This window comes from Urtica dioica, chromosome 2, assembly GCF_054948205.1.
Source record: "Urtica dioica subsp. dioica isolate 48M chromosome 2, U.dioica_male_clone48M_v1_H2, whole genome shotgun sequence".
In the NCBI taxonomy this organism is placed as follows: domain Eukaryota; kingdom Viridiplantae; phylum Streptophyta; class Magnoliopsida; order Rosales; family Urticaceae; genus Urtica; species Urtica dioica.
This window is the reverse complement of record NC_142757.1, coordinates 48,122,170-48,138,958: the sequence shown is the minus strand read 5'-3', so window position 1 is coordinate 48,138,958 and position 16,789 is coordinate 48,122,170. Positions and strand designations below refer to the sequence as shown.

The following is a 16,789-nucleotide window of genomic DNA, read 5'->3' as shown; positions in this document are numbered from 1 at the left end:
GGGCTCGAGGTGGAGGATTGGTGATGGGGAAACGACGTCTGTCGTCGCTGACCGGTGGATTCCTCGACCCCCGACTTTCTTGCTCAGGGATGCGCCTACTATTCCTGCGGAGATGCGGGTCTCTGAGCTCAGAGACGTCAGGGGAGCTTGGAATATACTGCTCATCTCAGCGATGTTTTCCCCGGATGATGTGGAGGCTATCCTTAGTATTCCGGAAAACAGAGGTGGTGGACCGGACATACTTAGGTGGCACTTCACAAAGGATGGGGAGTACTCAGTGAAGAGTGGTTATAGAGCCGCGATGGATTCGACTATTTCGGTGGGGCCGTCCTCGCCTTCTGGTAATAAGGTCTGGTGGAGTAAACTTTGGGGCCTTAAGATCCCTCCGAAGGTGAAACATTTTGTGTGGCGGGTTTGTCAAGGACGGATCCCGACTCGAGTTGTTCTTCGCCAACGTCATGTCATTGCCGATGCACAGTGCCCGGTTTGTGTTTCAGAGGTGGAGACTACCTTCCACGCGATGTGGGGCTGCCCTTGGGCTAAGAAGATGTGGAAGTTTGGAGGATTCAAGGACATTGTTAAGAAGCTCTTGGCCAATGATATTATTGGATCGCTTCTTCTTGCCTCAACGGAGCTAAAGGTATGTGATTTTGAATTTTTCCTTATTGTTATGTGGGAACTTTGGAATCACAGGAATAATGTGTGCGCGGGGAGAAAGGTGGGGACACCTAGAGGACTCATTGAATGGGCCGGGAATTTCATTCATGAATATCGGGAAGCATGCTGTGGGGCTAAAGACGGGACTCGCCATGCTCAACCTAAACTCTGGGAGCCTCCTCCGGTCGATGTGGTGGCCATCTCGGTAGATGCGGCTGTTCGTGCAGAAGAGAGACGGATAGGCCTCGGCATTGTAGCGATGGATGATAAAGGGGAGATCCTCGGCGCGGAGATTAAGGTTATTCATCTAGGGCTCTCCCCCCAAATATCGGAAGCGTCGGCTATTCTCCAAGGTATGCTCTTCGCCTTGGATATGGAGTGGTCTCGCATTATTATTCAATCAGACTGTCTTGAAGTGATCTCGAATATCCAAAGATCGGAGGCTACTACTACGGAACTAGGTATGGTTATTAATGATAGTCTTTTACTCTCACCTAGATTTGATAATTTGACCTTTGTGTTCCACCCCCGTGGTTGTAATAAGGCAGCTCATGTGCTGGCTAGTTATGCGCTTAATTTTAATTCGGGCGCCCGATGGTTGGGATCGGCCCCTCCTTGTGTTTGTCAGGAGGCCGTGGATGACCTTCGTGGTATTAGCTCCTAATGTAACCACGGTATTCCTCCGCCATTTAAGTGAGGGCTTTTATATATTTTTTTCGTGGTACTGCCCACGGTTTTTCAAAAAAAAAATCAATAGCCAATATGCAAAACAATGATTAAGCAACTAGCTAAACATTTTTTATATTTACAAGTAAATCCCTACAATTGTTTAACAATAAACCATTAAAGATGCTCTAATGCTAATTTTCATCCATATGGGTCCCACGTGTTGAAAACACCAGTCTCGTGAATTAGCCGTTAGACACATCACTAACACACAAACCAGCTCCAGTAGAACGAAAAAAAAAAAAAAATCAAAACACCCAAAATAAGGACAGAGGATAACATTTGCCCTGAAGAAAAACGCAAAATTCGTTGCACACCCATTCCCAGCAAAACGAAACGTTTCTCTGTCTCTCTCTCTCTCTCCATCTTCACCCCAAAAAAGATGCCAAACTTCTCACTCCTCTCCGACACAGACTCCGACTCCGAATCCGCCGCGGCGGTGAACGATCTCCTCTCCCAGACGAAGGACCTATGCGTCCTCGAACAAGTCTCCGCCATAAACTGCGCTTCCTTCTCCGACGACTCAATCCTCGCCTCCGATCTCGAGTCTCGCTTCGCCAGGCTCAAATCCTTCCCAGCCGCCAAACCCTCCCTCCCGGCGACCACCTCCTCGTTCCGCCGCGTCGAACCAAAAAGCCAAACAAACCCCGTTCCTCAGAAACGTTTCGTTGCAAGCAGCGAAACGTCTTCCATGGCGTCCTCCAACTCTTCCCCGTCGAAACCGCCGACCGCGAAGACGAAGCGATCGCAACCAAAGAGCCCGACGTCATCGGGATCGTCGCCGGCGATTTCCGAGGGTAAGCGTTTCGGAGGCAAAAGAGAAACGGCGGCGAAAAACGATTCTCCTTCGATCGGGTGTACTTTCTGGTGCTCTCCGAAGAAGAGTTCTTCTTCTTCTTCTTGGGGAAGGAAAAAGGAGATCAGAGAAGTGGACTGGGCTCGCCGGGGAAGCGATTACGGTTGGAGCAGGAACGAGGAGCTCTTGGAGGATTTGGGGAGCTTCAGCGTGGAAGAGCAGAGGAAGATTCTGAGGAAGGCCATGGCTGAGCAGAAGAAGATCAGCAGCGAAGCTAGGAAGATCGTCAAGATGGGAAAGAAAGCTTCGGTTGGAAAGGGTTTTGGTGGGCATCATGATGACGATGAAGATGAACTTCACAGTGATTAAGAAATGTTGTGAAAAAAAAAAAAAAAAAAAAAGCGATTTTTTGTTTGTTCTGTTCTCTTTGAAATGGAGTGTTGTTTGTCATGTAACTAACTATACATAATATTACTTGAATTTTCTCGTCTCGCCCTTTTGTTTTTAGCATTTATACTTTGTTTAGAACAAATTATTGATTTAGAAATGGTTAGTTTGATACATGCCTGCTTCAAATCTCGACGCGAAGCAACTCTGCCGAGTTCCAAGTCCTCAAAACACCAAATCCACGGCCTTATGAGAGATCTTCGGAACCAAAGGATCTCCAAGTCTTTAAACGCTTAATCCTTGGCCTCAAGTCCTCACAAAGGCCAATTCTTGGTCTCAAGAGATTCCCGGCTTCATGTCCTCGTTTGCCCTTTTGTGAGGACCTCTATTCAAAATTTCATGGATCTAATTTTGAAAGATTTGCATCAAAGTCACAAATTCGGCTCCAAATTGCAAATGAGTCACGACGAAAAAAAGTGCTGTATAGATGTCACTTTGATAAAAAAAATAGGACCAAAATACCCTTACGCAGATTTCAAAGTAGACTCGCAGTCAAATATTTCGAAAAAAAAAGTAGACTCACAGAAGAAATTACAAAAAGTAGACTCGCAGTCAAATATTTCGAAAAAAAATAGACTCACAGAATAAATTACAAAAAGTAGACTCGCAGTCAAATATTTCAAAAAAAAAAAAAGTAGACTCCTTTCGAACACGAGACCGCCGTCGCTGCTTCCGAGCAGGACGTCCATCGCCATCGCGTTCCCGGCCAGCATCACACTCGCCGCCGCCGCCGCCACTCCGACGTCCCTCAGGGACGCCTTCACGGCCGAGCACGGCTTCGTCGCCGCCTCCTCCTCGCGATTCTTAGATCTAGATCTAAGAATCGCGCCGGATTCCGGGTTCACGCTCGACGAGGTCGCACGGTTCTGCAGATCCACTCAATCTCCGATCGCCGCCGCCTTCGCTCGCACCCCTGGACGCTCCGGCGCGACTCGGCCGCCAGCCTCCTTCTCCGGCGGGCTGGTCTGCGCGGTCTGCAGAATCCGCTCCACCATCCTCGTGAGTTGAGCGAATTTTACGTTCGAATCGCGCTGAATCTCATCGAATCTCCGCCGGAACCAGCCTCTTTTGTAGGTGAGGGTAATTTAGACTTTCTATAGGTGACAAAAATGCAAATAAGTGATACGGATGCAATTTGAGCAAATAAGTGACACAAATGCAAGAAATGGTTGAAGTTGTGACTTCAGCCGCAAATGCCACTCTAATTTTTGCCTCTTTCAACCGAATGTCTCCAAGGCCCACTACTAGGTTTTACCTCATTGCACGCAAGATAAGTTCTCTCTCTCTCTCTCTCTCTCTCTCTCTCTCTCTATATATATATATATATATATATATATATACACACACACTCTCGAGACGAGACTCAGACCCGCACCTCACTCATTAGAAAAAAAAAAAAAAATTAATTTCGCACGTGTTCGTTGGAGATTGTCGAAGGTCGGAGGAAGAGTGATAATCGAGAGATTTAGAGAGATATAGAAGTGAGGAAATTATTTGGAGGGGTATTTTTTTTAAATGTGATAAAAGTCCAGTTTTAGATAAATACATATAACGAGCTGGTTAATCTTGGTATAGAGCTAATTTTTAGGTCTATAAGACAAAATTTCTCTCCTTAAAAAGTCAATAAACATTGTTATAACTGGCTTGGTTTAGTAGTAATCTCACACATACCTCGACGGAGAAGTTTTGAGTTTGAATCATCTGGGCTGCAGAAATGCATGACTCTTTAGAATTTATCAGAAATTATGCATTATTAATCAATAGTGGCACATGCGCTTTGTACTGCTAAACAAATATGTATTGTGATTAACATGTTGTGAAGCCCTCGCATATGGAACTCAAACACTCATAGCGAATTCATAATTCAAAATCTGGGCATATTCATCTTTGTGAACATACTTGTTCTAGCTTTGCCAAATAAGAAGCACATGGTCATAAACAACTCTCTTTCTTATTTTGAAGTTTAGCCATTGCTCAACCACTCCATTAATTTGATTGCGAGCAAGCAAGTGTGGGATGCCCAATTATTTTTCTTTGACGCCGAGCATTGAAGACACAAAGAGTTTAGAGTATCATCAACATTCGACCTTCAAGCTGAATGTTGTGATACTCTGTGCACTGCCTGCTCAAGGGGAGGACAAGTGGGGCCATTGCCCAAGGCCCCTCTCCCAAATAAGGCTCAATTATTTTTTTAATAAATATATGAATACATCTAAAATTAGTATATAATTTAATTTGTAGTTATAATTTACTAAATTAATTAATTTGTAATTATAATTTTAATAAATTTGTCTTAATCTGTAATATTAATTTACAATTATTAAAAATTCAAATTTTTTGTAGCTATTAATAATTTATATGATAATAAAATTATTTAAAAAAAAATTGACGCCCCTTTAATGAATTTTTTCCCAAGGCCCCGGATATTGTCGAGCCGCCTCTGACTCTGTGTAGTAATATTATATATATATATATATATATATATATATATATAAAGTTATAGTAATATTTTGTACATAAATTTAACATAAATCATTTTATTAAAAATTCACATTAAAAGAAAAAATTAAATTTATTTTCACTAATTAATTTAAGAATAATTATCTAATTGCTTATAACAGACTGCGATTTTGTTTTCGAATTTTCTTAAATATATGAGAATTGAATTCCTAAACATTTCTTTTTATGTTTTCTTGTAATATATGGACAATTCTATTCCTTGATCAATCAATGAGCGGGCGGGCATGCAGAAAGTTAGATTCCTCCGTCTTTAATTTGGAATTAAATTAATAATTGATACACGTCCGATAAAATAGCAGCCACTTGATTCTAAACGATTAAATGTATCAAAAATAAATCCCTTAATCAATCATCATGATCATTTGGTTCGGATTCCATAGTTCGTTTTTTGTTCATCTCTCAAGACACATATAAATTTATCCCTTAATCAAAACGCCAATATTAGTAATTATTATCACACAATCCGGATAATAATAATAAGTTAATAACACGATTAATTGAATGTTGTTTACCATCTCGCCAATCACCCATGTAATGAGATTATACACTTAATTTCTTAAGCATAAATGTTATTTATCAATTATCATCAGAATCCGTTTCATATTCTCAAACTTATCCCTTTGTCCAAATTATATATCAATAAATATTCTTACCGCAATATTCCCTCATAAAAGCTCATTAAAATAAAGATGAACAACAAGAGAATCTCTTCACCTTCCAAAAAAAAAAACACTCAACTCACCTATATAAACACCACAAAATAACAGAGTAAAACCACACAATTCTAATTCATATTTTTCTCCTCACTACGATACATAATCACATCACGACCAAAACAAAACAAAAAAAAATGAAGTCACGTAATAGCAACAACGTTGCATGTATATTATTCCTCACTGTAATTACCACTCTCTCGCTCTTCAACCCAATTCTAAGCGCCATAACAATCTCTCCCACCTCAACAAGCACCAAAATAGGCTTCTCGGCCCAACTCATCCACCGCGACTCTCTCTTATCTCCGATCTCCATCGCCGGAGTAGGAAAATACGACCGTCTCCACCGTTCTTTCCTCCGATCAACCCACCGAGCCAGAACCACCGCCTTAGCCACCTCAGCTCCAGGCCAAGGTATTAAATATCCCTCAACGTTTATAGGTCTATATATATAATTAAATATCATACTCATAATTTTAATTTATGGATATTACTAGCTATAGATTATATATTTTTTTCGTAACAAAATAAAAAAAAATCTTTAGTCTTTTGCATATAGTTATGAATTATAAATAAAATTCTTAAACCTTATTTGTAATTTAATTTTAGTTTTCCGCCATCTATATATTATTTTTTTTCCCTCTTTATTCATTGATTTCAATAACTCTAAATTACTTATTATTTTGTAAAGCTATAAGCAAAGTTAAGCAAAATTAAATTATCCTTATTTATTTTCATATAGAACCTTATTTTTAATCAAATATCCCGCTCTCTATACATTTTTTTTGTCCATCTCTCAACTACAAATTAAATTAATTTTGAATTTGATTTTCCACTCTTTTTTTTTTCTTCCCTAAGCCATTCCGAACCGGGACAGGAGCGGCGACGCACCTTCACCATCTACTCCGGTGGAGTCGGAGATCGTTTTGGAGAGAGGAGAGTACTTGATGAACGTGACCATCGGGTCTCCTCCGGTGACTTTCATGGGGATCGCCGACACGGGGAGCGACCTGATCTGGACTCAGTGCAAGCCATGCAAGCGCTGCTTCAAGCAGAATCTGCCGATGTTTGATCCGGCCGAGTCTTCGAGCTACGAGGCCGTCAAGTGCGGCGCCGAGGAGTGCGCGGAGCTCGGGAAATCTTCCGGCTGCCTCGCCACCAACGAGTGCGGGTACAGATACGGGTACGGAGACAAATCCTACACCGTTGGAACCCTCGCCACCGAGACTATCACCATCGGAGATTACGCGCTCAGCGGTGCTCTTTTCGGCTGCGGTCATAGCAACGCTGGTTCTTTCCGTGAAGAAGGTACGTTCCGACGGGACTGCATGCAGTGACCGGATCTACAAGGGGTCCAAGGGGTCACGTGACCCCCCTCGATTTTTTTTTAATTTTTTTTATTTTTTTTTTTTACATTTTTAGCTAATTTTTTAAAATATTTTAAAAATATTACTCTAAAAATTTATAAATTAGCCCCACTTGAATTTTTTTTTCAAATGAGTCCCTCTTGATTTTGTTTTGTCAAATTTGCCCCTGATAAGTTTTTCTAGATCCGTCTGTCACGTTCTCTTGTTTTCATGCATGCTATATATATAGTTGCTGTTGCCTCACCAAGCCAGTATAGGCGCAAAATTGTTTTGAACTTTTTTGCTTTTTTTTTTTTGTTATCCTAAAAGTTTTACAAATCAACCGCTAAACCAATTCGTCCCTGGTTACGTAATGACATATTTTATGACCTTCGTGTACCATGGTTTGTTTTCATAATCACCACCAAGACGTTTTAACCAACGACGTATGTAGCTATTATTAGTAATAACGGTGATTTTATTTTTCATGACATATATTTGATATCCCACCATTTTTTTTTTTTGAATGAATGGATATCTCACCATTAAATGATTTATAAAACTAAATAAATTAAATATATATGTATATATAAAAAAAAAACTATTTTTCTTTATATCTTATTTGATATCATATCATTGCAAGATTTATTAGAGAAATATTTACATATGAATAGTAAAAAAAAAAGAATTTTGTTACATTTATATTAAATTCTTAATTTTCGCCTTTTTTTTAATTAATATTTTCCGTGTCGATTCACAGCAACCGGATTGATTGGGCTTGGCGGTGGCCCAGTTTCCCTGGTGTCGCAACTCGGATCCGCCGGCGCCGGAAAATTCTCATACTGCCTTGTCCCTCTCTCAGAAGAGTCCGGCGTCGGAAGCAAGATCACCTTCGGCGACGCCGCCGTGGTCTCCGGCCGAGGCACGGTCTCAACTCCGATCGTCGCCAAAGAACAAAACACGTTCTATTTCGTAACCCTAAAAGCCGTCTCAGTCGGAAACAAGAAGATCCTCTACAATCCCCTCTCGAAACCGTCGTCGCTCCTCGCCGCCGAGGAAGGCAACATCATCGTCGACTCCGGGACGACTCTGACTTACCTTCCGGCGGAGTTTCACGACGAGCTCGTGTCGGCGATGAGCGACGCCGTGGAAGGAGCCGAGAGGATCAGAGATCCGAGTGGACTGTTGAGTCTCTGTTACAGGGATTCCGGAGAAGGAGAGGGGCTCAAAGTGCCGTTGGTGACGATGCACTTCGCCGGGAAAGCTGACGTGGTTCTTCCGCCGATGAACACGTTCGTGAGGACCGAGGAGGACGTGGTTTGCCTCACCTTCGTGCCGTCGAAAGATGTGGCGATATACGGGAACTTGGCTCAGATGAACTTCCTTGTGGGTTACGACACCGAAGCCAAGGCCGTGTCGTTTAAGCCCGTCGACTGTACCAAGTAGACGCACACGAGATTTGATTGTCGTTTCTTTCAGTTACTTGTCGTTTTTGTTTTTTGTTTTTAGTCTTTCCCTTCCTCTCTTGTTGTCTTGTGTGATGGTTGTGTGTTCGAAGCTGAAGTCAGTCATTTGTTACGATGGAAATGGAAAAAACTCGAGTTTGTTGTTTTATTTTGTATCGCGAGATTTGATTGACGTTTCTTTCAGTTTTTATGTAGTTTTCGGTGTTCTGTTTTCAATTTTCTCGTCGTCTTTGTGTGATGAAATGACCTAATGTCCCAAATTTTTTGGGAAAAAAAGCCCAAAAAATGTTCAAAATTTTACAAAAATTATTATTATTTATTTATGTTTTAAAAAATCCTAATTTTTTCACTCTTACTTAAGACCACATAATAACTTGGGCCAACCTTGGTGTGAGTATTTGAAATTGAAGTCGTTTGTTATGAATTTATGAATGTTTTGTAGAAATGGAAAAATTCTCTCATTAATTCATATTTAATATTTTTCCAAACTTGCTCATACGAACTGATACTATTTTCTTTTGTATCATGAGATTTGATTGTCGTTTCTTTCAGTTTTTGTCGGTTTTGGTTTTCTCTTTTCAGAAAACTCCTTTCCTTTTTCTCTCTTGTCGTCATGTGTGATGATAAAATGGGGATTGGATTGTCCTATTTTTCTTTTTTTTTTTGAGCCGTAGGCATTTATACTTTATATCACATTTGTTTTTTTAATCAATATCTTTTTTTCTTTTTTAATGTAAAATTTGACATTAAAGCCTACATTCTCTTAATAGCAGCCTGTAATGTCATTACCTCGATGAAGTGTTTTGGTATTTGAAGTCGGTCGTTTGTTATGAATTTATGATGTTTCTTAGAAATGGAAAAATTCTGAATTTGTTTTGTTCTATAATCTCATTAATTCGCATTAACTACTTTCCGAAACTGGCTCATATTAACTTATTATTGTTATTATTATTATTAAATGGTTGTCTGCTTACATGTGTTGTGTGATGGTGAAATGGTTGAAATTAAAATCAATGGTAATTACTATTATAAGGAAAATTGAATTATTTCAATGATTATGATTGAATTATTCAGTCAGAAACAGTTATTTTGTGTTGTTCAGACCAGATTATCTCGTAATATCAATAATTTTTATTTGAGTCTGACAACCAGATTGACTTTGACAGATTTCACTTTGCGGACATAAATGTTAGCAATATTATAGTAATATTGACGTAAATAAAAGACAAATTGCATGCATGGGAAGTACACGTAAAATAGATTACAAAAAACCCGGTTACACCTTTATACTAAGAACCGGAAAACAAAAATAGGTCGGAAAGTCGAGGCCCGTTGGACGGTCTCCTTGAAGCTTTTTATCGCTCTCCCACAGGTGCTGGAATTCGTGAGCGAAAGCCTCCCAGGATACAACGACTTCAGAGGCAAGGTGAGCACCAAACACTTGACTCTCTCGGCGAACTAGAACCTGTGTGAACCTATCACCACGACAATGCAAAAGAAATTTTCTTGGGAGGAGGAGTGATTCGGGAACAGTGGGGAAAGAATGGATTTCATTCGTATCCTGAATGAGAGCTCAAGACCCCTTATATAGGCCAAGGCAGAGAGGTTATGCGAATTTGAACCAGCCAGAAAACGCTCGCGTTTAATGCTCCTAATGAGGCCATTAACGCTCGGTTACAAGAAGCAAACGTTCGCCCATTAACGTCATGCCTTCATGGCGCATTGATGCACGGTTTCATGTTTAATTCCCAACCATAACGCGCATCATGAGGAATTAAATCAATAAGAAGTGAAATTTGTAGTAAAAAGAAAGCCCGAGACCGAGACAATTCCCGAAACCCGAAACCCGAGCCCGAGCCCGAGCCCGGCCCGGCCCGGCCCGGCTCGGCCCGGCTCGGCGGCGGCGGCGGCGGCGCGCGTGTGTGTGTGTGTGCGCGCGCGCGAGGGGTTAAGAGATAACCCACCCACACTCTCCTCTCTTGCACTTGCTTGACCACTAAAGAGAGAGGATAGTATATAAACACTACCACAACACACATCCCCAACCAATGTGGGACTCTTGGGTTTTCACTTCCACAACACAACAACAATTGTGTTTCTTTAGCCTACTTTGAGCATCAATTTCTCATTCATCTTAGGTCCGATTTTGGCAAACAAATATTCGATTTTATAGCCCTCGTTACGAGGAATCCGTATCACTTGGAATTATTCAATTCCGATGAGTGGGACCCACTCAACTTGTTGCCACAAATCAGCCATCCACATGATAATAAATAAAATTTATTAACCACATTCCAACAATCCCCCACATGAATGAAATTGAGACGACAATTATAAAGACACGACTCGATGTGGTGATAGATTCTACGGTCAATACCAGTATAGGATAGGTAGGCAAAGCCTTTGAACCTTCCCTCGGTAAGATATGCCATCTTTACTGACTACTCAGTAGACACGTTGTCCTTGAACTGTTAGCCGTTTTGTATAAACGATAAACATATCCCCCACTGATATCTCCCTGACACAGGTTCTGTTCTCATGGTTATGTTCATTTTGGCCCTGAACATCAGCCTGGTTCTGCAAGAGTTTCTAAAGAATTAAGCCCAATTAATTCTCCTTTGAAGCGGCCCCACTTCTCTCTCACATAGGTGATTCTTTTATTCAGAGTAATCCCGCATTGCTCATTCGGAATCTCAACGATCCGATTTCACAGAATCATTAAAAGCTCTAAGCTTAACCTCGTACGGGAGTCACTGTTTAATACTTAGGAATAGGATTAGGGGTTTTCCCCCACAGTTACCTCACAAAGCCTTTGACAATTAGGTTGTCCCTTTGAACCAAGATCTTGGGATCTCCAGTCATCATGGTTGGGTTTCCTTTGCCTTGGCTTTATTAGCCATGGGCTTTAGCCCCATTCCTTTGGTTGTCTTCTCTACTTGGTCCCTATTTAACCCTTTGGTTAGCGGATCCGCAATGTTCTCTTTGGACCTAATATAGTCAATACTAATGATTCCAGATGAGAGAAGTTGTCTAATGGTATTATGTCGTCGACGGATATGTCTAGACTTACCATTATACATCACACTATGTGCCCTACCAATAGCAGATTGGTTATCACAATATACACATATTGCAGGCATTGGTTTTGTCCAATTAGGAATATCCTCCACAAAGTTCCTTAGCCATTCGGCTTCTTCCCCACATTTATCCAATGCAACAAACTCAGATTCCATCGTGGATCTCGTTATCACAGTTTGTTTGGAGGATTTCCAAGATATGGCTGCACCTCCCAGAGTGAATACATAACCACTCGTGGCCTTTGAATCTTGAATATCAGATATCCAACTTGCATCAGTGTAACCTTCAATTACCTCGGGATATCTCGTATAGTGTAGACCATAATCACGAGTGAATCGTAGATATCTCAATACTCTTACGATTGCTTTCCAGTGTTCAGCACTTGGATTACTCGTATAACGAGCTAGTCTACTCACGGTGTAGGCTAAATCCGGTCTCGTGCAACTCATCAAGTACATGAGACTGCCTATCACTCTAGCATATTCAATTTGAGAGATGCTTTCACCTTTATTCTTAGACAAGTGTTGACTAATGTCTATGGGAGTTCTCGAGACTCCAGAATCGTTATTCCCAAACTTGTCTAGAATTTTATCAACGTAGTGTGTTTGATCCAGTACAATCCCATTGGGTGTTCGGGTAATTTTGATCCCCAGAATTACATCAGCAATTCCCAGATCTTTCATATCGAACCTTGAGTTCAATATATCTTTTGTGGATTGTACCATACGATCATTACTTCCCACTATGAGCATGTCATCTACATATAAACACAGAATCACATACCCATGTTCAGTGGTTTTAATGTACACACATTTGTCACACTCGTTGATCTTAAATCCATTTGACATCATGACGTTGTCAAATTTCTCATGCCATTGCTTTGGGGCTTGTTTAAGGCCATAAAGCGACTTGACAAGTTTACAGACTTTCTTTTCTTGTCCAGGTGCAATACAACCCTCAGGTTGATTCATATAGATCTCTTCTTCGAGATCCCCATTAAGAAAGGCTGTTTTTACATCCATTTGATGAATTTCAAGATTGCGTAATGCAGCAACGGCAATTATCAATCTAATAGAAGTTATTCTCGTCACGGGAGAATAAGTATCAAAGTAATCAACACCCTCTTGTTGTTTATACCCTTTGATTACCAGTCGTGCTTTGTATTTATCAATTGAGCCATCGACTTTCATCTTCCTCGTAAAGATCCACCTAGATCCAAGTGTTTTACTACCAGGAGGAAGGTCAACCAACTCCCAAGTGTGATTTTGCATGATTGAGTCTATTTCACTTCTTATGGCTTCTTTCCATAAGTGACCCTCAACAGAATTCACGGCCTCTTTATAATTTAGAGGTGGACCCTCCAACATATAGGTGAAATAATCAGAACCAAATGATTTTTCGACCCTTGCTCGCTTACTTCGTCTAAGTCCCTCAGATTCTATCTCTTCTTCGGACTCTTCATCATTATCTTGAGTTATTTCCTCAATATCCTCAAGAGAATGGTTTGATGAACTTGGTTCATTTTCCTTAGACTTATAAGGAAATACATGTTCAAAGAACGAAGCATTTTTAGATTCCATAATCGAATCATTGTGTATATCGGGGTTTTTCGAGTCATACACAAGGAATCTATATGCATTACTATGTTGTGCATATCCAATGAAGATACAATCTACAGTTTTTGGTCCTATCTTCATTTTCTTAGGAGCGGGAGCCATTACTTTGGCCAAGCACCCCCACATTCGCAAATATTTATAGGAAGGTCTCTTTCCTATAAATAGCTCAGACGGAGACTTATCCTCCTTCTTTCGGGGTATCTTGTTCAGAAGATAATTTGCAGACAAGATCGCTTCCCCCCACATTTCTTGGGGTAACCCAGAACTTAACAACATTGCATTCATCATCTCCTTGAGAGTGCGATTCTTACGTTCGGCAACGCCATTTGATTGAGGAGAATAAGGTGGAGTGACTTCGTGAATAATTCCATGTTGTGCACAAAAAGTACCAAATGGTTCAACATATTCACCTCCTCGATCACTTCGCACTTTCTTAATCTTCTTATTGAGTTGATTCTCAACTTCCAATTTGTATATGACAAATTTCTCAATTGCTTCATCTTTGCTTTTAAGCAAATATACGTAACAATATTTTGTACAATCGTCAATAAAAGTCACAAAATATTTATTACCACCTCTCGTGGGCATGAACTTTAAATCACATAAATCGGTATGGATTAAATCGAGAGGTTCATTACTTCTTTCAATACTATGAAAGGATGTTCTTGTTAATTTGGCTTCAACACAAATTTCACATTTATGATTTGAGTCAATATTAAACTTTGGAATACACTCCAAATTAATCAATTTTCTCAGTGTGTCATAATTCACATGACCTAGTCTACCATGCCATAAATTAGACGACACAATCATATAAGAGGAAGAAGAAGCTTTATTAATATCTTTTGCCTTGATGGCCATTACATTCATTTTGACCATGCCATTCTTGACATAGCCCTTGCCCACATACATACCATTCTTAGACAATACAAGCTTTTGAGACTCTAAAACCATCCTAAACCCATGGTTATCCAGCACAGTCCCAGAAATCAGATTCTTCCTCATATCAGGCACGTAGAGCACCTTAGTGAGCTTCAGTTCCTTCCCAGAGGTCATCTTCAAGAAGACTTCACCTTCCCCCTTGACTTCAGAGGTGGCAGAGTTGCCCATAAACAACCTCTCTCCATCTCCAGGTAGCTCGAGGGTGGAGAAGGAATTCTTATCAGTGCAGATGTGGCGGGTTGCTCCAGTGTCCAGCCACCACTCCTTCGGGTTAGAGTCAACCATGTTGACCTCGGAGACCACAGCAACGAGGAGGTCATTATCATCCTCCACAGCATTGGCCTCCTTGTTCTTCTTCGGCTTTCTACAATCGACCGCTCAGTGACCGACCTTGTTGCAATTGTAGCATTTACCAACAATCTTTTGTTGGCCCTTCTTCTTGAACGTCCCACTCTTGACTCCAAGCTTTTGGGCGGGCTTCTTCCCCTTCGAGTTCTCGCCATGTTCGACGACGTTAGCTCGCTCGGAGACGGTTCTAAGTCTCCTATCGGATCCTCGGTTGTCTTCTTCGATTCGGAGGCGAACAACCAAGTCCTCAAGACTCATCTCCTTTCGCTTGTGCTTAAGGTAGTTCTTGAACTCCTTCCACCCAGGTGGTAACTTCTCTATCACGGAGGCAACTTGGAAAGACTCGCTAATGGTCATTCCCTCGGCTTGAATCTCATGGAAAATGAGTTGAAGCTCTTGGACTTGACTCACAACGGTCTTTGTGTCCACCATCTTGTACTCAAGGAAACGACCCACAATATACTTCTTTGAGCCCGCATCCTCGGTTTTGTACTTGCGATCCAACGAATCCCATAGCTCTTTAGAAGATACTTTAGAGCTATACACGTTGTATAAAGAGTCGGCGAGACAATTCAACACGTGGTTTCGACAAAGATAGTCGGATTCGTTCCACCCCACATAGGCCCGAAGCACTTGTGAGTCGGCTTCACCCTCTCGAGGAGTGGCCGGAGGATCTTCGGTTAAAAACCGTGCAAGTCCGATGGTTGTCAAAAAGAAAACCATCTTTTGTTGCCACCTTTTGAAGTTGAGTCCGTCAAACTTCCCCGGCCTCTCGGCCGGCATCACCGTGGGAGGTCCTCGAGCCACGCCCACGTTTGAACCATCAAGGCCCAAACCCGCCATAGGTTGAACAAGACCCGCGGGTCCGTTCCCGGCCGTAGCCGCCATCGAGCCTTGTCCCAAAGTCACAGGGATTTGGCCGATGTTAATCAAGTTTGGCGGGGTGTTCACCACGGAGGGGTTGTCTCCAACGTTCCCTCCAACATTCATCGAGTCGTTGTTGTTCACGTTAGTCATATTTTCTACAAAAGAAAATTACAAATCAGTAACTTTCCAAACAAATCCGAAAACAAATCGGAAACAAAAACTGGAAACCGATAATATTCAGAAAAAAAAAAATTAATCCTTTCCTCCACGCAACCTGTCTTTTTCGAGATAAAAAGCTTCAAGATTGTTAGCAATATTATAGTAATATTGACGTAAATAAAAGACAAATTGCATGCATGGGAAGTACACGTAAAATAGATTACAAAAAACCCGGTTACACCTTTATACTAAGAACCGGAAAACAAAAATAGGTCGGAAAGTCGAGGCCCGTTGGACGGTCTCCTTGAAGTTTTTTATCGCTCTCCCACAGGTGCTGGAATTCGTGAGCGAAAGCCTCCCAGGATACAACGACTTCAGAGGCAAGGTGAGCACCAAACACTTGACTCTCTCGGCGAACTAGAACCTGTGTGAACCTATCACCACGACAATGCAAAAGAAATTTTCTTGGGAGGAGGAGTGATTCGGGAACAGTGGGGAAAGAATGGATTTCATTCGTATCCTGAATGAGAGCTCAAGACCCCTTATATAGGCCAAGGCAGAGAGGTTATGCGAATTTGAACCAGCCAGAAAACGCTCGCGTTTAATGCTCCTAATGAGGCCATTAACGCTCGGTTACAAGAAGCAAACGTTCGCCCATTAACGTCATGCCTTCATGGCGCATTGATGCACGGTTTCATGTTTAATTCCCAACCATAACGCGCATCATGAGGAATTAAATCAATAAGAAGTGAAATTTGTAGTAAAAAGAAAGCCCGAGACCGAGACAATTCCCGAAACCCGAACCCGAACCCGAGCCCGAGCCCGAGCCCGGCCCGGCTCGGCGGCGGCGCGCGTGTGCGCGCGCGCGAGGGGTTAAGAGATAACCCACCCACACTCTCCTCTCTTGCACTTGCTTGACCACTAAAGAGAGAGGATAGTATATAAACACTACCACAACACACATCCCCAACCAATGTGGGACTCTTGGGTTTTCACTTCCACAACACAACAACAATTGTGTTTCTTTAGCCTACTTTGAGCATCAATTTCTCATTCATCTTAGGTCCGATTTTGGCAAACAAATATTCGATTTTATAGCCCTCGTTAC

At 41.5% G+C, this 16,789-nt stretch overlaps 2 protein-coding genes across 2 annotated transcripts; both read left to right on the top strand.

The window, feature by feature from the left end:
- Window positions 1–1,760: 1,760 nt before the first annotated feature.
- Window positions 1,761–2,610, top strand: LOC149405162 (vitellogenin-2 protein). Its single transcript, XM_089605997.1, has one exon. It carries the CDS (start codon window positions 1,766–1,768, stop codon window positions 2,546–2,548), a length of 783 nt encoding a protein of 260 aa, XP_089462123.1. The 5' UTR covers window positions 1,761–1,765; the 3' UTR covers window positions 2,549–2,610.
- A 3,386-nt stretch (window positions 2,611–5,996) lies between these two features.
- Window positions 5,997–8,706, top strand: LOC149405161 (Eukaryotic aspartyl protease family protein). Its single transcript, XM_089607777.1, has 3 exons — window positions 5,997–6,273; window positions 6,718–7,167; window positions 7,966–8,706. Exons 1-3 carry the CDS (start codon window positions 5,997–5,999, stop codon window positions 8,649–8,651), a joined length of 1,413 nt encoding a protein of 470 aa, XP_089463903.1. The 3' UTR covers window positions 8,652–8,706.
- Window positions 8,707–16,789: the final 8,083 nt, after the last annotated feature.